The 23,940-nt window shown below is 26.7% G+C and overlaps 1 protein-coding gene across 4 annotated transcripts; it reads right to left on the bottom strand.

Annotated features, from left to right (window-relative positions):
• Positions 1-18: 18 nt before the first annotated feature.
• LOC135927648 (deoxyhypusine hydroxylase-like) lies at positions 19-22,197 on the bottom strand. Of its 4 annotated transcripts, XR_010572135.1 has the most exons (7): positions 21,893-22,197; positions 21,761-21,843; positions 15,028-15,205; positions 14,484-14,615; positions 12,488-12,787; positions 12,090-12,296; positions 166-296 (listed from the first exon to the last, which is right to left on the bottom strand). XR_010572135.1 is itself a non-coding variant. In XM_065463777.1 (6 exons), exons 1-6 carry the CDS (start codon positions 22,170-22,172, stop codon positions 154-156), a joined length of 1,116 nt encoding a protein of 371 aa, XP_065319849.1. In that variant the 5' UTR covers positions 22,173-22,197; the 3' UTR covers positions 19-153. The 4 variants fall into 4 exon arrangements, 3 of the variants coding, with proteins under 3 accessions (XP_065319849.1, XP_065319851.1, XP_065319850.1); XM_065463777.1 differs by lacking the exon at positions 12,090-12,296 and having other exon boundaries at positions 19-296; XM_065463779.1 differs by lacking the exons at positions 166-296; positions 12,090-12,296 and adding an exon at positions 1,753-1,787.
• Between the last annotated feature and the right edge of the window lie 1,743 nt (positions 22,198-23,940).

The raw sequence follows: 23,940 nt of genomic DNA, 5'->3' as shown, positions 1-23,940 counted from the left end.
TATATTTACTACCTAATCTTTTTCTTAGGCCATTAATAAACGATTTATATACATCAAACACGAAATAATTCTAAAAAAGATATAAGTAATAATATAACAGAAATCTAAAATAATTAATTAAGAATTAGAAATTTTAATATAATAAAAATTGAACTAAAGCATATTAAATTGTTGAGAATCACTAATATAATCAGATATATCCAAAGCTATAGCGCACGATTCTTTGACCAATGGTTCAGGGTCGGTTAAATAATATTTTAATAAATTTTCATAAGATTTGGCTAGATTAGGAATATCTGTTTTATAATAATATAAATGTAAAAATTGAGTGAGATAAATAGTGCGGCTCCAAAAACAACCGGCTAGCTGAAAACTTATAATAACTTCTCAATTTTTGTCCCAAAATTATAGTTAATAATCACATTTTTTTCATTTATTTGTTATACTCGTGCTTACGGCTAAATGTTTATCTCGCAACGGCATTTAAAATGACAAGACTTTCTAAGTTGGTCAAGTATTATCGTTTATATATTACTGACTTAGCATTATTAATAATTATTTTGGATATATTTAGTTTTTCCAATGATCATAAAGAGAGGTCGCAGAGTTCGATAAAATATTAAATGAAACCTCAGGATGTTGATATATAGATAGCATATGTGAATTATATTCAAAACTCTTAACTAATTTTGGCCGACCTTTAGCCACTTTTTTATTAGGCCTTAATTTTATTATCAGTAAATCAGGGATCCCTTATTAACAAATATCGGTTCATATTAAAGAGTTTGAAAATTCCCTTCAAAATATAATTTTGACTTTGAAGGTTTTTTATTCTCAAATAAGTTTTTTGATTAAATTTTAAATCTTTTATAAGTAAATATTTGTGATTTTTAATTATAAAAAATGGTTACTGCTAATAATGGACCAATCAAAATAATTATATTCTCAAGTTATAATATCAAAGATTATTAACCGGTTCATGGACCAGGTTCCGGTGGCAAAATTATTACCAGGGTAATATGTTAAAGAGATCTATGAGATTTTGAAATCTCACACCATCAAAATCCCAAGTATGGATTGTGGGATAAATAGCCCTCAATGTTTTTGAAGCGATAAATCTAAAGTAAAAATTTTCATGTCATGAATTAAAAATTATTAATATTATAATTGAAGTCAATAATGGTATAAAGCCTGTTTAATTATAATCTATATTTTAGAAATATATTTTAATAATGCTTTATAAGAGACATTGTTTCATTTCAAGAGATCATCTTTATTTTTTTAAAATTTTTATTGGTTTCCGCGGTAAGATTTTAACTAATAATTATTAAAATTCGCTTCCCTTTTATAGGAAAGCTCCAATTGTAAAAAAAATAACAAGTTAAAAATAGATTTCTTTAAAATAATAAATCCCAAAATCATGCCGATAAATCACTAAAATTAAAAAAACTCAAAAATCTAAATACATAATGATTTCACAAAAATCAAATAAATATATAACTTCATAATCGAAATAAATGATGATCTTACAAATGTTTAACATACTATGACAATTATTAAGTCGAATAATGAAAGATGTAAAATCAAGGAACATCATTAAGTTAAGGATATAATAAAATAGTCGATTATTTATTATATACAAATAATATTGCAAACTATAAGTTTAGCGGGTAGTCTTGTTGGTAAGAGTCTACATTATATACCCTGATAATGTGGGTTCGAATACATGTACACCTTCATGTTTTTTTTAAATTGCAACTGCTCCAATTAATAATCATGAGGGTTACCTTGGCAATAAATGAATATTACATAATTAATCATTTGTAATAATTGGGATCATAGTTAATAACATTGAAGAAGAGATCATTACTAACATTCTAATTTACACAGCATGAAATTTATAAAATAATATTGTAAAACAAGTATAAGTTAATTAAGTAGGTCCGAAATTAAAAACTCCGATCCCATAGCTATCCAGAGGCGCCCTAGATTTTCCTTCTCAGATTTCCTATACAGGGTATATCTTTACGATAGACATTAATTTATTGACAATGCTTCTACATGACAGAAAATTTACTAGAGGCAAACCCCATTTTCTACCCTACCCTCTAAAAATCAGTACCCATTCTCTGTAAACACTGCAAAGAAACAATAAGATAAATTCTTAACCTAAATGACCTAATCTTAAAATATAATTATATTTAAGTAATGCTTATTTTGTTTCCAATAATATTTTAAAGATAATCATTTTTATATTATTTTGTACTTATATTTGAATTGGGTCATCAATATTAAAATAAGCTTCATTTGGCATCTAAAAAAATTCTATGAAAGAATAAGAAGATAGACCAAGAACTTTATTTATATAATTTATCATATATTGCATATCATAATGTATATGTCGTATTGGGTTGCTCTTGATTTTAAATCCTTTACCGAGAGCGATTTAAAAAATTTTAAAGTTCCATTTAACCGGAAATGTATTCTAGCATGGGTAGAATACCCAAATTGTAAATTTCAAACAATTGCCATGTCTAATTTATATTAATTTTTATAAGGATTTTTCATATAAATTAAAAAATACTAAAATGTCTATCGCTAAAATTGGCTGAAATTTATAGGGTAAATACTCTACACATGCTGGAATACAATTCCTGTTTTTAAAATCCAAAAATCGCCCTTAGTAAATGATTTAAAATTGAGAGATTTCGAATCCCCACGGATTCCGAAACCCCATACTACATATATATTGAATTTTATTTATAAACTACAACTTTCAAAAAAATAAATATCAGGCGGAATATAAATTATAATATGAATGAATTATTTATATTTTTATAATAAAAATTATTTAATCCTAATAAAGATATATTAAATAATGATTAGATGGAATATAAATTATTGTAATCAGAAAAATTTTGAAAATGGTTTCCTCCATTTTTAATATAAGTAAAATTATTATAAAATTTTTTAACATAATTACGAATATAATATGGGTCATATCGGCCCTACAAAATTATTATTTTATACATGTAAATAGGGGTATTTAGCATTGTGGTCATCGCCCTAACTTCTGAGTCAGAAGCCCATATCTGTCTTGTCATAACATTATTTACAACTTAAGTTCTTACATCCATTTTTGAGTTGTTGTCGTAATTATAATATTTGCTATAAGATGGTGGGTTCTCCAAGTGTTTCCCATAGTCTACACCCCGACAAGGTTTGGGAGACTCTAGACTATATATTGGCATATGTTTTCCATGCCTTTGTTGTAGGAAAAAAAATATCTTGGGACATTTTCTAGTGGAGATCTGCAAAGACCTAATTCTATTTAAAATAATCGGGTTCGGGCCGAGCCTAGTATTTTTAAAAAAATTTAGGGCGGGTCGGGTCGGATCTTTTAAATTTTATTAAAAAAATCTAAATTTCTCAATTTTATATTGAATTTTTTATGTAAAATAAAAAATTTTGATTTAATTTATTGAAACTAAACGCTATATATCATATGTCTTTTATTTTAAGTAATTATAAAAATTAATTTCTATATTTGAATAAATTCGGGCCTGGCCGGGCCGGTAAATTTTTTAAAATAAATTTCGGGTTCGAGCCGCGCCGGCAAAACTTTTTTAAAAAAAATTTCGGGCCGGGCTTGAAAAATTAGGCCCGATGCAGATCACTATTTTCTAGTTTATTTACAAAATCCAATTCTGAATATGTAATTATGGGATTGTTTTTATAGGTAAAACATAAAAATATAAAATTACATTTAATTTTATTAAATTTAGTGCGTTTAGTGTGGAGATCACTGTGGTTCAAAATTCTTATATTATTCTGATATGGACTTCAAACACAGAAGTCAAGCGATGGCGACAATACCCCTATTTTTATATAAATAAAATATAATAATAATTTTGTATGGGCCCGATATGATCCATTTTATATTATTTATATTAAAAATGGATAGCATTTTGAAAATATTTCTGATTTACAATAATTTAGCTTCCATCTAATCATTATTTAATATATCTATTTTAGGATTAAATATTTTTTATTAAAAATAAAAATATTTCATTCATATTATAATTTATATTCCTCCTAACATTTTTTTGCAATAATTTATCTTCCATCTAATCATTATTTAATATATTTTTAAGATTTAATTTTTTTTAAATAAAAATATATAAATATAATTTCATTCATATTATAATTTATATTCTGCCTGATATAGTTTTTTTACAAATTGTAGTTTATAAAAAAAATTCAACAAATACATTATGATGAAGTGCAATTTATGATAAATATTATATTTTTCCATGAAGTTTTTATTACATATAAATTTTAAAATTATATGTAAACAATAATATCAAAAAAGTTCTTTATCTATCTTCTTATTCTTTCATTGAATTTTTTCATAAGATGCCAAATGAACCTTTTTTTTCTTGGTGACCCAATTCAAATATAACTACAAAATAATATAGAAATTAATTATCTTTAAAATATTATATAAGGTAAACAAAATAGGCAATACTTTAATATATTAATATTTTAAGATTAAGCCATTTAGGTTAAAAATTTATCTTATTGATTCTTTGCAGTGCTTAGAGTGGGTGAGTACTGATTTATAGAGGGTAGGGTAGAAACGAGGGTTTGCCTCTTGTAAATTTTAGGACTCTATAGTTTTTAACCTACTTAATTAACTTAAAAATACATTTAAATGTACATGGAATCGAACACATTTTCAGATTAGGTAATGTATACTCTTACTAACAAGACTACCCACTATACTTGTAAAATGCAATATTATTTGTATATAATTATAAATAATCGACTATTTAATTATTAAAAAGCGAAATTTTATTATATCCTTAACTTTAATGATGTTCCTTAATTTTACATCTCTCACTATTAGACTTAATAATCTTTAAAAAAAAAACGATACGCTGGAAACGAAACAATATATCTCTTGCAAACATTATTAAAATATTATTCTATAACATAGATTATAATGAATCAGTTGTGTTTTATATCATAATCGTCTCTATATTATATTATTAATAATGTTAAATTCTTGTCATGTTTATCGGTTCAAAAACATTGGGGGCCATTTATATCAAGATCTATTTTGATGGTGTGAGTTTCGAAATTTCATAGATCACTTCCACAAGTTAAACCGGTTTATAATCAGGGACCAGAACAAAGGCATTTTCCTTCTTTTACCTGGTTCCAGTTCCTTAAAATTTAAATCCCTTTTCATTTTTTTAAAGGTTTAAAAATGTTCACTTTCCGTTACTATCATAAAAATTCTAAAAAGTCGGAATATTTCTGAGAATTCTCTAATCCCGGAATAAAAAAATATTCCAATTCCTTTTTTCTAAAAAATATTGTATTTTTAAGTTCGGGACAGCGCCGTGCAGAGACTTTTGGGGGCTCAGGAGAAAAAATAATTGGCGGTCCTAAAAAAATCCAATTTACCTACGCTTATTTATTATATATATACGCGATGGGAATTAAAACATATATACTTTATTAAATTTTAATCATAAATGCTCTTTCAGGCGCATTTATTAATTCTGGTATATTGAATAATTAAATAGCTTGCTGGAAACGTTCCTCCAACGAATTTCTCGCTTGATCTAGTAATAGTTTGAAAAATTCAATCTAATATTTTTTTGAGGATCACGTATAGGCGTGTCATGTAAAAAAAATTGTTTATAAACTTTCCGTCTATGAATTAATGTTATTGAAGTAAAGCACTACTCTTCTATAATCATATCCAATTCCTGTGCAAGCTCTTTTGCTGAGTCAAGGGAATTCTGAAAACCTTTTTCCTTAAAGCGAATAAAAAAATCTTGTGTTATTCCTATAAATGTAATGGCTCTTTCAATATTGTCATTTTGCATGTGTCATGATGAGAGAAGGTGATGCGGCATCGTCATAATAAGTGAGAAATATGTGAATCAGTGACTTCTGTGGTCGTCGTGATGAGAATGAGAAATATGTGAACCAGCGACTTCTGTTAAATCTTCATGTTGGCATAAGAATATCAATGTGCTCATCATCGAGATGGATATCGAAAATTTTTGGCATTTCACTTATGGCGCATGATTTTACATATTTATTGTTAAAGTTTTTATAAATAGCCCCTTTTTGAGAATTAATAAATGTAACTTCGTTCTTCTTTCTTTCTCGTTTCTCAGCACCTAAATCAAATTTTTTCCTTTTCTCATTTTGAAAATTCTATGGTTATAAAGTAAAAGTTTATAGACGTCTCTAGGTATGACTAAATACTGCATTGCTAAAAAGCAATTAATCATAATCAATCAAAATTTTATAAAATAATCGTTTTTAAAAATAATTTTCTTTTTTTAATATTCATTAAATAAAAATATGAAATTATATATCAAATTTTATTTTTAGGTTTTAAAATTTAACAAATAGATATCCACAAGAAGGTGTTAAATGCAAAATATGAAAATATCATCTTAAGAAACCAGAATGATTATTGGTTAGCGCCTTTTTTATATTTGGGTGCAAATAAATACAGGTGGAAAACCTAAAAATTAAAAAATAATGATAGGTTTCTTTGATATTTAATTTATGAATAGGTGTAGAATCGAGAAATAATAGAAAACTTACAAGGCATTGTAATATCAATTGAAAAATGTTCATTTTTGTTTTATATACCTATAAATACGTGTAAAACATTATCCCAAAAAATTATTTAAAAAATATCGTCATTTGACCGATAACCGATTTGAAACCGATCCAATGACTAAATACTGCATTGTTGGCGCATTATCTTAAAAATTATTATGATTCGAGTTCAAAACCGACCACTTACTACTATCATCTATATTTGATATCATCATTTCCTCATATATTTCAAAAAATAACAAAATAGAAATTATGAAGAATAAATTAAATATAATATTGTATTTGTATGCGATTTGAATACAAATTTTTTTAAAAAATTTGATATTTGTGGCGATATAAATAAAAATTTAAAAAAATGGTAGTTGTCAGCGATATGATAAAATAAATTAATAAACAAGTTGATTATATGATAAGTCTATGTATTAAATGAAGACTATAATGTAAACTTTTTTTTATATTTTAGATAGACTTATAAAATATCTCAAAAAATGCCTCATAGCAATTAACTACAAAAGCAGGATTTTAAAGAAAATAGACTAAATTTTTTACAAAATAATCATTTAATAGAAGTCGTTTTTTAAAAAAAATTTATTATATTATTTACTAACCGATTATCTTGTTTCTTTGTTGATAGAAAATTTAATTAAATCGTTTTTAAAGATTATTTATAATTCAAAAAAATGAAAATTTAAAAGTAAAATTTCTTAACTAAAAAAATAAATGAATTTTTTACTAAAATATAAATCAAATCTTTGTTATGATACTTAATGTTTCTTGGCTAGACATACCAAACTAGTGTTGCTAAAAAGCCAAACTCCTCGAGATGGAGTCGTAAAAATTGGCTCAGGAGTTGGCTCGAGTCTAATTTTAGCCAAAATTTATATGCCAAGTTCCCTCATATATATTTTTTAATAATATTTTTATTATTTTTGTTTTTTATTAATTTATATTTTAGATATAGAAATTTAAATATATATTCATTTTTTTTCTTTTAAGCTAAAGATATTTTGATAAATAATCCTTCATTAACTCAATCTTCCCTGTTTTCATGAAATGTTGTTTTCGGTACCACCATAATCTTTCAAATGTTTGAAATCTTCTTAGATTTTTTGGGAAGATTGCTCAGATTTTTTTTATTTCAGATTTATTATTTTTTTATGGCATTTTATTTTTTAATTTTTTTCATAGAATTTGATGTAAATATTATATTATTTTTTATGAATTTTATATAAACATTTTTAGTGGTTTTATTAATATTAAATACACATTTTTAAAGGTGATTTTATTAATATTAATAATTTTTTTAATTTATTTTTTATATTTGCCTTATTAATACCTGCAGAGGTTTCATTTGCATCGCCCAGATTTTTTAAATGTAGTTTTAGGTCAACCACTATCATTCAATGTGAGTTGACTATTGATATTTCTATCTTCAATATCAACAAAGTAAAATTATTTTACCTTATAATGTAAATATCTATTTTGTCTCCTGTTGGAAATCCTCTCGTTGAGCCGAAAGAGTGGGCTCCAGAACTCTTAGGTAGTTCACATGCTTATTTTTAACTACAAGTATAAATATATTGCGAATACATTGTTTTGGCTAATTTTATGAATAATATTTTCGTTTTCAAAATAACATACATTTTTTAAGAAAATATAAAAAAGGCAAAACATCTAAGATTAATTTTTCTTTTAGTGCCGCTTCATCTAATTTATTTTAATATTTTTTATATAATAATTGAATTAGGTAAATAATGCATATATTTATATCAGAGACCTGCAGAGGTACCATTTGCACGGCCCGGCCCGGTTTTAAATTTTTTAGGCCCGGCCCGGATATTTTAAAAAAAAATTTTACGGCCCGGCCCGGATTTAAAAATTTAAGGCCCGGCTCGGAATTTTTTAAAATTATATTCGACCTGGTATATACAAAAATTCACCTATGAGGTATTTTACCATATTTTTCAGCGAGTATTATAGCTTATTATTTAAAAAATACATGTAAAAAGCTAATATTTTGAGAATATTATATTAAATTTATAAAAATTATAAAACTGTTATTTATAAAAATGGATATTTTGAGCATATACTATATTTTATATTGAATTTATAAAAATAAAACTAATATTCATAAAAATGGTAATAATATTTTGAGCATATACTATATTTTATATTGCATTTAAAAATAATAAAACTAATATTTAATTTATAAAAATGGAAAATATTTTGAGAATATAATATAATATATTGTATTTAATTTACTATTTAATTTATAAAATAAAAATAAATCGCTATTTAAAAAAATTCATGTATAATAAATAGTATTTTGAAAATATAATCTAATTGCACAATATTAATATAATTTATTTTATAATATAAATTTCTAACAAAAGAAGATAATTGTATTATATAATATTGTAAAAAAAAATAATGAAAAATGTTGGATTAAAAACTTTCATGACTCAAGGTAAATATAATAAATGCAATAAATATCTGACAGTTTGCAAAGTAAAAAACCAGCATGATTGACGAAACCCTATACTCAAGAAAGATATTAAAAATTCACAAATTATCATGAAGAAAGAGAAGCATATCTACCTTTTTAGGTTGAAGATTACTTCTTCTTTCTTCAAGAATTCTCGTAGTGGAAAAATTCCGCTCACAGCTTGCACTTGAAGCAGGAATTGCCAATTTTGCTAAAATTGGAAATTCGCTTTGATGAGCCGCCCACCACTCTAACAAATTATCCACCCTAAATGTTTCATCTATTTTTTTATTTATGTAATTATAATATTCATCATCGGGTATTGACATATTACCAGAATTACCATCGCCCCATTTGTCATAAAACGATTCAGTTTGTTTAACAACAGTCGTAATTTGACTGGTCGATGGTATTTCATTTACTTCCTGAGTCTCTTGTAATTTATTATAATCTTTTATATAGTTTTCCGTCATCTTGCGATCTGTCCCTGACTATATACGTAATTGCTTGAATTTGGGACAGATAAAAAGAGAAATAAAATGATACTTGTGTAAAACAAATTTTTCAATTAAAAAATGCTTTATATTAAGTAAAATCAATTTTATTCCTCCTTTTTCGCTTTGAAAGGTATTACAAACTTCAAGAAGTGATATTCCTTTATTGTTATGGTAAAATATATTCTAAAAATTTAGATATGAATTATAAAAAAATATATTAATAATACTTGAATATTGGGGCTTATTTAAGATATTCCTTTATTTGATTGTTTTGGTAAAATATGTTGTAAAAATTTAGATATGAATTATAAAAAAATATATTAATACTTTGAATAAATTTTCAGGAAATTAATAATTAGATCGATCTGTGGGTATTAGGTAGTGTTAACCATCACCCAATATTATATTAATCATAACTATAATATAATCTTATAACCATTAACTCATAATGTAAAAATTTTTATAAAAAATATTAAGGCCCGGCCCGGGTTTAACAATCTTAGGCCCGGCCCGGATATATTCAAATAAAATTTTTTTAGGCCCGGCCCGGATATGTTTAAAAAAATTGGGCCGGGCGTGCAGGTCTCTGATTTATATATTATAAATATCATAAGAGTTATAACCTAACAACCCAATACATCATTAGTTTGTCTCAAGATAATAAAAATAAGAGGTTAACATGTTTGATATAAGAAATTAATTTTCTCCTTTAAGATCACCACTTATATAATAAAATTAGATTTAAACCAACCCCTGCCAATATAGGAGGGGAATGGGAAGAAATTTAAATAAATATTTTTGTTTAATTTAAGTTTTATGAAACTTGATTATTTATGATTTATTAGGCAGATTGAGAGAGAAACATTGCCTCAAAAATGGTATTCTCAATTAATGACTAAAAATTTTAAATATATTTTTTTGTAAAAATGTGTGACTGAAAAATTCCCAATTTAAAAGTGTTTTATTTTATTTTTAAAATTCTTGGTTAAATCTTTTCCATTTCTACTTATAATTTACTTAATCTGATAACCAATTTAGAAAAAGGGTAGAAGGATATAATAGATTAAAAAAATTTTTTTTATAATATTAAAATTTAATTTTTTCTTAAAAAATAATATTATTTATATTCGTCTGGTTGTCGTCGTTTCTCACCTCTCCTGGCCTTCATTATTTTTATTTTTTTAAATATTACAACTTCCTTTCTTTGTATTTATAATTATTTGTTTAATTTATTTACAACAGTTTTTAACTTTGTGTTATTTTTTCATTTTAGCATGGCATAAGCATACATATATATAGCCATAAATAATTAATATAAAATAATAATTAAAAAATTAGGCGAAAATTCAATATTAAAATAAATAAAAAGCATAAAAAATGAATGAGACTTTGCAAAAAGTAAATTTAATTTAAATTTCAAATAAGAGTTACAAATTAGTGATCTGCATCGGGCCTAATTTAACCCCTGCCAGGCCAAGCATAAAAAATATATCAGACTTTGCAAAAAGTAAATATAATTCAAATTTCAAATAAGAGTTTCAAATTAGTGATCTGCATCGGGCCTAATTTAACCCCTGCCCGGGCCAAAATTTAAAAAAATGTCCTCCTCAGCCCAATCAAGAACAAATTTTTTTTTAATTGTCCCGATAAACCCGATTCAAAATAAAAATTATTTGTCCGCCCGGCCCAAATTTATATAAATATAGAAATTATTTTTTTATAGTAAAAAAAATATACTACAGATAAAGAATATTAGCGCCTTATTTCTTATAAGAATTAAATTTATTTGACATAATGTAATGATATCACATTTAAACCCGGTGCGGTCCGAAATTTTTTAAAAAAATATAAGGCCCGAACCGAAATTATTTTTAAAAAATAGGGTTCGGGCCGGGGGTATAGTAGAGTTCTTTAATATATTTACTTGTAGTTGCAAATAAACATGTGAGCGACCTCAAAGTTCTGGAACAAATTCAGCTAACCCACTTATGTTGCTCATCGAGCTAGCTTGATTCTGAATCAATTTTCACACAAAATGGAGATGGCACACTATTTCTACATAATTATAATTTTAAAATGTCTTAATCCCAAATAAATAAATTTCGGATCAAAAGTCAGCTTGAGCCAATTACTGAACCAGCTTATATGGCTCAATGAGCCAGCTTGAGCCTGAGTTGATTTTTCGATTCAAAAATTGGCTGAGTATAAGGCCAAACCGACTTGACTCAGCCGTTTAACAACACTATACCAAACCTTTATTCAAAATTCACACATTTTTTTACAAAAAAAATAATAAATACTACTATGTCTGTAGTGTATACAAAAAATTCTTATTTTTAACAATATTATGCGGCCCAGGTCGATTGCCCCACTCGCCCTCCTGTCTGCACGGCTCTGGTTCAGGATAACTAAGATGTTATCGTAAAGAGTCTAGATATCATGTAATGGTTTACCTTTACAATTAATTTGGCTCAAGGTCAAGAGGATTTTTTCTGGAATGCATTGGTATGCTTCATTTTAAATCTCTTTGAAGGTACCCAAATTTTTTGATTACCTGATCCCCTAATAAATCTAGCAGCTTTCAATAAGTTAATTATCGTGGATTGCAATTTATTTCACAGGTTCAATTTCTTTTAATCACTATCTATCTATCTTTCTATCTATTATAAACAAAATACATTTTGTGCTTAAAAGTTTCGTAATTTCTAACTCCATTTAAAAATAATATTAACAATTTCATTATCGCACAGTGCTGGAGATAAATATATTGAAAGTTATTCGCTATTGTAAATTAAAGCTGTGTTATATATTAATTTTTTATTAAAAAACTTTTTTTTTAAAACTAATATACCATCAATATTTCTTCTCTGATTTGCGCCTACTTCTCCGATTTGATTATTAACATCCTGTAGAATAATTGAGAAATTTAAAATATTTTCGCTAGTTCCACCAGAAGTTGGATTCGCATTTAGATATCCAATGATAGATCCTATGGCTTCAGCGCATTCGTGTCTTACCATACAATGATCAGTTTTATCACTAAGCCTTTCTTTTAGTGGTAACAGACATATAGGGTTTTGCATCTGACCCATAACGAAGGCTAGCTCGTGCTTTAATAAGTAGGACTGGGTATTTTTAGGATCGGCTAAAACTTAATTTATAATGTTTAATTATATATAATATTATACTACCCAACTTCAAACTATATTTGTTCATTTGCAATTATTTCATGCGTTTTAAAATTTCGATAAAAATTATAATTTTTTTTATAAAAAAATGTTTATTTCATAAATATATACATAATATTTATATTAAAAATAGCATAATATATAAAATTATATTAAAAAAAAAAATTATAATTAATCAATTTAAAACAAATATTTTTACTTTTTAAATATAAGTCAAACATGTCTAACCTGGGCTCTCGATAATCCGGACAACTCCCTTATTTGACCAAAATTTTAAGTCCCAATCAAATTTCTATTAACTACTATTAGAAAATGCCTTGATAAATTGAGCATTGTCCTTTAAAAAGTATTTAGATTTTAAACTTTTTATCCAATTGCGTAATACCTCTTTTTTGTTACATTCATTTATATTATAAAATTTAATCATATTTTAACTGGATCCCAGATATCCCAATAAGACATATACATAAATAATTTTACACATGATTTGTTGAATAATTAATATAAAAAATTTTTTTTAAATGGTTGAACATAATCTCACTTTTGGCTAAACTAAGAATATAAGAGATGGTAGTCTTGATAAAATGGGTAATTGTATAAATAAGGAAAAAATTTCAGTCCTAACCATGCCCAAATTAAACAGGTTTGAATATACATATATTAAAGAATATAAACTTTTATTAATTAAAAATAAAAGAACTTCACAAATTATTTCCATTTTAAATATTATTCGTAATAATTTGTCCATTTTAACTTAATATTTGGTTGCATCCCCATTCGCTTTTGTAACATCGTTTATTATTAGGCATTGAATTTAGAGATCTTCGTATGATTCCCATATAATAGAATTGCAAATAGTTTCAATTTTCTTTAGATTATCCTAGTGGGAAGGCGCATCTAAAATTTCACAGTATGACACGGTGTCCCATCTTATTGAAATACAGTTACGCCACTTGGAAATAAGGGATGAATAATTGGATGAAGATATTGATTAATATCTCATATTTTTAACCTTTTATTATGCTATTTACAAATGTCAGACTTCCAAAAACCTTTGAACTGATAAATCCCCACATAAAATTATGCCCTTTGCACATTTTATAGTTCATTTTCATTTAAAAAAATTTGATTCAAGACTAAATATATTCCAAGCAAGTATAGAGTACTCATTCTCAGACAATTTGGCCATAAACATTTTACAATTTATATAAAAATCGATATAGATTAAGAGTAGTTCATAAAGTTCATGATAAATGTATCTGAAGTTCACATTGTGGGCCTTCGATACTTACTGGAATATTATTTTCGGTTGATTCATATTTTTTAAATTTAAATATTGGACTGTATAAATAATATAAAATTATGAGATTCTGAATCCCAATGGATTCCATAACACAATACGACATATACCATATTAACAAATAAAAATATTAGGTTACAATTGAATATTATTATTATTATCGAAATTTTAAAATGTATAAAATTAAAAAATTGCGAATCAAAAGTATATATTTTTTATAAGAATAGAAATATAACATATTCTTAAAGATAGATTCTACAAAAAAAACTAACCACATCCTTTTTAGTCATATTTTATTTTAGAATGATCAACAAATTTAATTTATCTATAAAATGGTAAAAAGGGTTGAAATTATATACCCTGTGCCATTATTTCAACTGCATCATCAGTCCCAATGTCCCTGAGAGTGAAAATAGCTTTATACCTATCATACAAATCTGCTTCAGGGTCCTTCAAAATTCTTTCGCTCATTGTTAGTAAGTATGATGGATCTATTTACATTATTAGTATAAAGTGTATAAGTTATCATTCAAATCAATCTTTGTAAGAGGTGGTCATGATAGAAGAAGAGTGGGGGGGGGGGGTGATTTAAAATAAATACAATTTATAATAAAGTTATCGAGGTGGAAGGTAGCATATGCCTGAAGATTTTATATTTTACAATAGAAAAAGGTTATTCAGGAAGGCCAGCTAGTTACTTTTTTTTATATGGAAATGTCGACTTAAAACATTGGAAAGCTCATAATATTAATAACCTCCTGAGGATTAAATTCTTTAATATGCCAATAATAAGTATTTAATTAAAGGAGATAGAGAAAATGTGTTCTTCAAACTGCAAAATATGTGTAAAATGGTAAAAAATAAATATTGTTAATTGAATATATAATCTGAACAAGATTAAACCGACATTATCTGGATTCAGGGAGAAATCCGATTGCAAAGATGGAGTTGGGTCAATAGTATCGTAAGATATGATAGAACCATCGTAAGAAAAGGAAGGATTCTTTATGCTATTTCGCTTCTCTTTGCATTCCTTCAACCAAGAAAATCTTCTAAGAGCTAGGTAACACGTTTCTTTTAACTTTATATTTTTTCAAAAAAAATTAAAATATAATGAAACCTAAGAAAGTTGCAAATCTATAGTACTAATATTAACCCTTCAATACTCTGGTGGGATATATGAAACCCCAGGCATGCTAGAAATGATATTATATAAAAACGGTTAAATATTATGATCTGGATTCTTCAGTAGCTTCATCAGAATCTATATTCCAAATTTCATATATTTCGATTGAGTAATTTTTAAGATATAAGCATTTTGTGACTGATTGGGGTTTGTGAGACCCCACCAGAGTAAATTTGTATGTTTTTTTTAATATTTGAATGTATTAGTGTAATTTTTTTTAAATTGAAAAATAAAGATCCATATTATGAATTATCATGATTATATGAATAATTACCCTCATCATCTTTAATCTAGGCTTAAGAAATTAAAATATTTATATATTTTATCAAGCTTAAGGTTAGATGTAGATCTATCTTATATCCAAATATCAAATGAAAATAATGAATATTACTGAAGATATATACATTTAAAATTGGGGTCTATTAAACCCCACCCGAGTACTAACATCATTTTTTTCACCAAAGTTTTGAAGGGTTAAATTAAACAAAAAAATCTTTTTTAAAGTGTCTTTATTGGAAATTGGGCCAATGTTCCCTTATTAAGTTGGAAAACATGAATAGCATTCATTTTAAGCTCCCTTTTCTGGCAGTGATAATATAGAAAAATGATGATTTTTAATATTAAAAATTTCGATATATATTCATTATGTAGCCATACAGAGTTGTTAAAGGATCGAATCAAAGATCGCCGACCCTAGATTTGCCAAATTTCTCGGATTTAAGATCCTGACCTTAAATTGTGGATCGTGAACGAGATCATTTTTTTAAATATTCAATCCCGATCCTTTTAAAAATTATTTTTTTACTTAAAAAGCAATAAATAAAATAAAAATTTTGAAAATTAAATTTAAATATTATTTAAAAAAAATATCTATCTATATCATATTTTATCAACCACCATTCCACCAGATTTTATATTTCAACAATTTCCCAAATTTTTTGTAAGAACAAGTTATATTTATTTATTAATTATTTTATAATATAAATTCTAGGTTTTACATTATAGATTTAGAAGATGATACATTTTATTGATGTGACAGCAGATATAAGTGAGAATGAGAATCTTTTACCGTTTCATAATTTACGTAAGTATTTTACTTCATGTGAAATAGATGGTAGTACCATACAATGATCTATGCAAAATGCTCTTTATGCAAAAACAAAATCTTCTTCAAAGATTAGCAGTTCAAACCTAAAGAGGCATTTAGAAGTATTTAATTCTTTTAAAAATACAATTTTTGTTATTTGTGAAGATCATAACAATATGCATATAATAAAAAATAGATTTACTTCACTATATGATGACAGTAATATATTGGCATCAGCCGCTATGCAGGAATTTGGTCTGGGGGGGGGGATAAATTTTTTTAAGAAATATTGTTTTTTAAAAATATCAGGCATAAATTTATTAGAACTAATAAATATTTCTAATACACAATTTTAAATTAATGTATAAAAAAATATATGTATATATAAAAAACTATAAAATAAGTGTGAATTAAAAATATTAAACGGATACAATTAGCGGTAAAGAATTAAGCTAAATTATAAAATATAAGGTGAATATAACCACTATAAATGACCCAAAATAGACATTTGAATCTTTTGAGCCTTTAAAATTTATATACATAAAAAATTTAAATGTTGGAAATATAAATTAATACATAAAAAGTTTCTTAGGAATAATTGTATTTTGTATGTTATATATTTATATGTAAAATCCAATCTTCGTTGGGATTGAGCTAATTTTTCAATTATCTCATCCTTGCTTGTCGTCAAATGCCTATGAATATTCAAAAGATCCAAACCTTTCAATCTACTTTCAGAAGTTGTACTTCTTGGTATATCCCGACGGTCTTGATAGAGATAATAATGTACTGACTTTTCAATTTATTCTTGATCTGGCATTAGCTTCTGAGAGAGCAGATAAAGAAATGGCAAATAAAAATATGCCTGTTATTAATAAGATAAATGATAATAAAAAAAGAAATGATAATGATAATAATTATAAACATCTAATTAAAACAACGACTACATTTGATAATAAATACAAATATAATAAACTTAAATGTTATAAATGTGGTTTTATTCATAACCGAGAAGTGAGATGTCCAGCTACAAATGCGGCATGTAATAAATGTAAAAAAATTGGTCATTTTGCAGTTTGCTGTAAATCAAAGAATTTAAATTATATAAGAGTGTCATCAAGTGATTCTATTCATAATATTTGGATGATACAACAAAATCGAAAGAATCGAGCAAAACTAACTGTAGAGATAAATGGGTTAGATGTTGAATTTGATTTTGACACTGGTGCACTAGCGTCATTGATAGGAATTGATATATGGACAAGTATTGGGCGACCAAAAATTAGGCCAACCAGTCCATTGACTGCATATGGTGATCATCCATTAGACGTTAAGGGCGAGACCCAAGTCAATGTTAGGATTGGATCACAAACAAGGACCCTACCAGTGGTAATAATGAATACAACTGGGGTGCCTCTTTTCGGATTACCATGGATTATAGCATTCAATTTAGAAATGCCTCCTCAGGTTATGATTAAACAAGTACGCAATTTGGTCAACAATATTGAAAAAGAAAAATGTTGCATAACACTAGATTCTAGAATTCGAGATTTGATTAATAAACATCAAGAAATTTTTGATGATAAGATGGGACATATACGTGATTTTGCAGTGCGAATACATTTAAAGGATACCTCTGTACCAAGATCGTTTCCAGCCCGTAGGGTACCATTTCCACTTCGCAAAGCAATTGAAATGGAATTAGACCGATTAGTAGCTGCAGGAATTATCGAAAAGATTAATTCGACTATAACCAGGGTACAGTGGTCAACGCCAACCGTAAATGTACGCAAGAGTAATGGCGATATTCGAATTTGTGCTGATTTCAAAGTTACACTCAATCCGTGTTTATTATATGACCATCATGTTATTCCTACCTTAGACGATTTGTTAGAGAAAATCCAAGGTGGTGATAAATTTACCGTGATAGATCTGAAAGATGCGTATTTACAGATGGAAGTACAATCGGAATCCCAGGAACTACTAACGATAGTGACTCATAAGGGCTATTTCCGTTACCGACGATTGCCCTTTGGATTGGCAAGTGCACCAACTATATTTCAAAGATATATGGATGAGTTACTAAAAGATTGCCAAATGACTGGTGTCTATTTAGATGACGTAATTATTTCTGGTCGAAATGATGAGGAGCACTTAAATAATTTGCGAATAGTGTTAGACAGATTACTTGCAGCAGGTCTTAAGGCGAAATTAACAAAAGTGAGATTTTTACAAAAATTTTTAGGGGTGATAATTGATAAATTCGGTATACATCCTAACCCGAAAAAGGTGAAGGCTATCCGAAATGCACAAAAACCTAAAAATATACAACAACTTAGATCTTTTCTAGGACTAGTTAATTATCATGAACGTTTTATTCGCAATCTACATTCTAAAGCGGCTCTATTACATAGATTAACGAGCGTGAAAGTACCTTGGCAGTGGTCGAAAGATGAACAAAATTCCTTCGATGAGGTTAAGAAATTATTGTCATCCGAGGAAACGTTAATTCCTTATAACGCGCAGTTGCCTATAATTTTGGAATGCGACGCATCTGATTCAGGATTAGGGGCTGTGTTGTTACATCAATTAGTAGACGGAAGGACAAAACCTATTTCGTTCGCGTCACGTACTTTATTAGAATCAGAGAAACACTACGTTCCGATTGATAAAGAAGCTCGAGCACTTTTATTTGGTATTGAAAAATTTCATTCATTTATTTATGGTAGAAAATTTTTACTTCGAACTGATCAACCATTAGAGCGATTATATGGAAAGAAACGCGATTTACCTAAAATTTCTAATAATCGTTTGACACGTTGGGCCTGGAAGATGGCTTCTTATGATTTTACAATAGAATATAGACCTGGTAATAAAAATGTAATTGCCGACGCATTATCAAGGCTTCCGATATTAGACACGGAAGAGAATCAAGATTCTAAACATGCTTTGGATATTCGAAGTATTAATTTGGATGATATGCAATTGTCAGAAAATATTCTACGAAAAGAGTCGAAGCAAGATTTAATATTAAAAAAAGTAGCAATACATATTCAGCAAAGTTGGCGAAACTTTGATCGTCATAAAGATAAAGAAATAGTTAATTTTTATAATCGACGGCTTTCTGTCGATTTATTATAGAATGGAATGGGAGATTGGTAATTCCTAATAAATTAAGAAATGCAGTGTTAGGAATGATTCACCGGGGACATCCTGGGGAAAATGTAATGAAATCTATTTTTAGATTGTATTGCTGGTGGGCCAGATGTGATGTTGATATAGAAAATTTTATCAAAATATGTTCTGGATGCCAAAAAAATAGACCTAGTATTCAAGAAGTACCTCTATATTCTTAAACTGTTGGGAAGGAATCTTGGGAGCAAATCCATATTGATTTTGCTGGACCAGTAGATTCACGATATTGGCTAATAGGTGTCGATTCCTACTCCAAATGGTTAGATGTTGATCTAATGCAAAATACCTCTGCTGATGCTATGATAAAACGTCTAAAAAAATGGTTTGCTAGGTTTGGAATACCCAAGTACATTGTGTCAGACAATGGACCACAATTCTTATCTGGGGAATTCCGTAGGTATTGTGATTTAAATAACATACGTCATATACGTTCGGCACCCTATCATCCAAAAACTAATGGATTAGCTGAACGTACAGTACAAACTTTGAAAGGTCGGTATTATGCGACGAGAGATTCAATTAGCGATCCCGAAGAAGCTATGACATAGGTTTTAACAACCTATCGATTGGGAGAGCATAGCTCCACAGGGAGATCTCCTGCTAAAATTATGTTTGGGAGGCAATTGAAAACAAGTCTGGATTGGATCCGACCAAATGCTGAACACGAAATAGTAAGGGCCAATGATAAACAAAGCCTTCACCATGATTTACATTCAAAGGAAAGAGAATTTGAAATCTCACAACCTATATGGTTAAATAATGAAAATACCAATGGTTGGAGAGAGGGAGTAATTAAAGAAAGAATAGGACTTTATTCTTATATTGTTGAATCTTCCGGGAAAACATTACGGAAGCATGCAGATCAGTTAAGAAATCGTTTAGTTATCACAAATCATTAAAGTTCTTTGGAAGTTACAGAAATGGTTGTGCCAGTGAATGAAGCAAATACAAACACAAATACCACATTACGTTGTTCATCAAGAAACCGTAAACCTACAAAGAGGTTTATTGAAGAAATCTAACTTTAAAATGTTTGAAGGATGTAATAAATTAGTAAAATATTATTTATAGATATTATATATAAAAATAGAATAGAATATTCAAAAATTAATTAATAAAAATTTGATGTTAGAAATAAATTGAAATATAAATTAGTAGTCGTATTGTTTATAATTAGTAGTCGGTATTACTACACATATTAAAATTAAAAAAGTTGAATTCAATGAATATGATATTAAATATTTATGAATACATGGAAAATTTCCTATACTTAGTTAAAAATAATCTAAATATACTTAATTAAATTAACAATGTCAAAGTATTCCCAATGAAAAGCTTTTATTTAAATGCATTACAGGCTTTTTTCAACCTACCTTGAGAACATTTTAGCATGTAGATGTTATTTGTGCACAGGTAACTATAACCTTCCCCAAAATTGGTAGATGATTCTTCTCATTTTGATTATACCCAGTTTGATGAGGTTTAGAAGAATCATGGATACCTCTGTTGTTTTTAATAACACAAAAGAATGAAGCACTTAAAGAATAACAAATGAATTGAATTTTTTTTTTACTACAAATATAACTCATGGAGATGTTATTTGTGCACAGGTAACTATAGCCTGCCCAAGATTGGTAGATGATTCTTCTCATTTTGATTATACCCAGTTTGATGAGGTTTAGAAGAATCATGGATACCTCTGTTGTTTTTAATAACACAAAAGAATGAAGCACTTAAAGAATAACAAATAAATTGAAAAATTTTTTTTTACTACAAATATAACTATAGCTTCTTTTTGGGAGTCCAATTAAAAAGTTGGCCATATTTTATCCATTTAAAATAAGATTTTTATATTATTATATTGTTTAAATTATGTTTGTTTTATCATAATGTTATGGTGATTATAATGATGTAATAATATAAAACTAAATATATAAATTTTTAAAAAAATATTTACTTATAAAAAATTTGGACATTTTAGGTAAAATTTGATCAAAAATTTCTTTTTTTTGAAGATATTTATCAAACTCTGGCTAATAAAAAATATCCCAACACTCCTTCTACAAAAAAACGTGAATACAATATAATAGGTACAAGTCAGCCAGTTTCAATCATCATGACTTAATTATACATAGTATAAAATGAATATTCATTAAATAAAATCTTACTTCTTTATTAGTATGCTGAATATATTTTTTGAGGGTGTTAATCACAAGTGTAGATTCTTCTCCTATGGCAGCAATAGCCTCTGCTATATTGATTTATTATGCAAATAATTCTAAAAAAATAACATTTATTACCTGCTTCATGTCTTACAATTATTTCTACTTTTTCATCACTAAGTATTTCGAGTAATTTTGGAATAGAATAAGAATCTTTCATTTGACCAAGACAATAAGCACATTCATGCTTTAGCAATACTGAGGATTCAATTTCAATGCACTTACAAATAGAATCAATAGCTTTCTTGCCGCCTATATTGCGTAAGGTAAAGACAGCGCGAAATTTATCAGTTAATGGAATATTCTTATCTAGTAAAATGCCAATCGAGTCATTTATGATTTTCTCTTTATCAAGCATTTCCTGAGAAAATTTAAATATAAACCGCACCTAATGATGTAAGAATTAAATTTCAAAATACCTATTTATTTACATTTCATTATATTTTTTATATATTGCTCTTTTATTGACATTGACATCCTTACTTTTATGAAAACTATATATTATTAAAAGAGTTAAATATTCGAAAAATTAAAATTGTGATTATGGAATTAATGGGCTAATAAATTTTTTTTCTATAAATTTAGCTTTTTTTTATCTTCTGATACAAAGCTAATATTTTTTAATCTATTATATAAATATTATTAAAATTTTAGTGGAATAATTAGCATATAGCAAAATTTATATTTTATTAGAGGATTTTTAAATTCACAGCTGATCAACATCAATTTGTTATGATTTCTTAAAAAAAACACTTGTAAATTTATTCTTAATTCAACGCAAATGAAATGGCATCTTTTAAAAGCTATATTCCAAATTTTGTAGAAGGTTGTAATAATAATGATGATAGACTAAATAATCTACTAAACGGTGATGGCGATTTTCATTTGAATTCACAATCCTTAAATAAAAGTTATTCAGATGGCCAAAAGCTTGGAGATAATAGTAAAATAGATTTAAGAATTAATAGAAAGAGTGAACCTATAGTCAATATACATAATAGGTTAAAACTAGAATCTGATCAAATGCATTTTAATATTAAATTACCTGATGGTAATAAAACATTCTGCCAAAACACAATTTATTCATCTATATTGACACACAGTTTAGCATATACATTTAAATCTTCTAATCCTATGTCTAGTAACCATTATTTTAATGATTTATCTTTGGTATATACAAACTCTTCATCTTCTACATCTTCCACTAAATCAAAATTTAAACATAATTCAAAGCCAGTTTATCATAATATGGCTACAGAATACAAGATTTGTAGCAATTCTAATTCCTCTGATAATTCTGACATGTATTTAAATAAAATGAGTAATATTAATGATAATAAAAATAGTAAAGATTGTCATATTGTTGAAGCTTATGTAGACTTTTCTGATTTTTATTCATTAATTAATATCCTTAATTTTTCAAATAAAACCAAAGAAAGAAGTTTAAAGGAAATTACTGATCCTAATTTATTACCCTACAGTTCTAATTATTCATCCTCCTTATCTGATTCAAATTCATCCTTAAGTAATTCTCATATAATATCAGATTCTGATAAAAGCCTTTCAAAATTTTCCCAAAGTATAATCAATCAAACAGACACAAATGAATGTATAGATGTTAACACTTCTATTCAATCAATTTATCCAAATAATTCTTTATGTTTGAAAGCAGAAGAAAAAATATCCAAAAAACTCAAATCCAATAAAGAAAAAGATGAAGTTGTTAAAGATGATTTATATCATAAATTAAAAGCCCTTAAAAATGCAGTTTATTCTTCACTTTTTTGAATAGATTGATTATATAAAATAACTTTATATTGCTCAAGCTTAGATAATTTATTGACTAAATATCATTATATTTTATATGATAAAAATTGAATAAATTTTTTAAAAGATATTAAATGTGATATTCAGAGAAAATTCAATATATTAATTATCGTGTATTTGAATGTTTTTAATAGATAAAAAAATGTTTATAAGTGGTAGTGTTGTTAAACAGCTTGATTTGAGCCAATTTTTAAAAGTGGTCAACTCAATATTTTATTCAGAAAATTATTATGCAAGCAGTAGATTTTGCCCATTGATGGCAAAAAGGTTTGTACATTTATTATCAAAATCTAGAGACT

The sequence above is a fragment of the Gordionus sp. m RMFG-2023 genome, chromosome 3 (genome assembly GCF_954871325.1).
Source record: "Gordionus sp. m RMFG-2023 chromosome 3, tfGorSpeb1-WG-v2, whole genome shotgun sequence".
Taxonomy (NCBI): Eukaryota; Metazoa; Nematomorpha; class Gordioida; order Chordodea; family Parachordodidae; genus Gordionus; species Gordionus sp. m RMFG-2023.
Note: the sequence above shows the minus strand (reverse complement) of the source record. Positions and strands in the feature narration are given on the sequence as shown.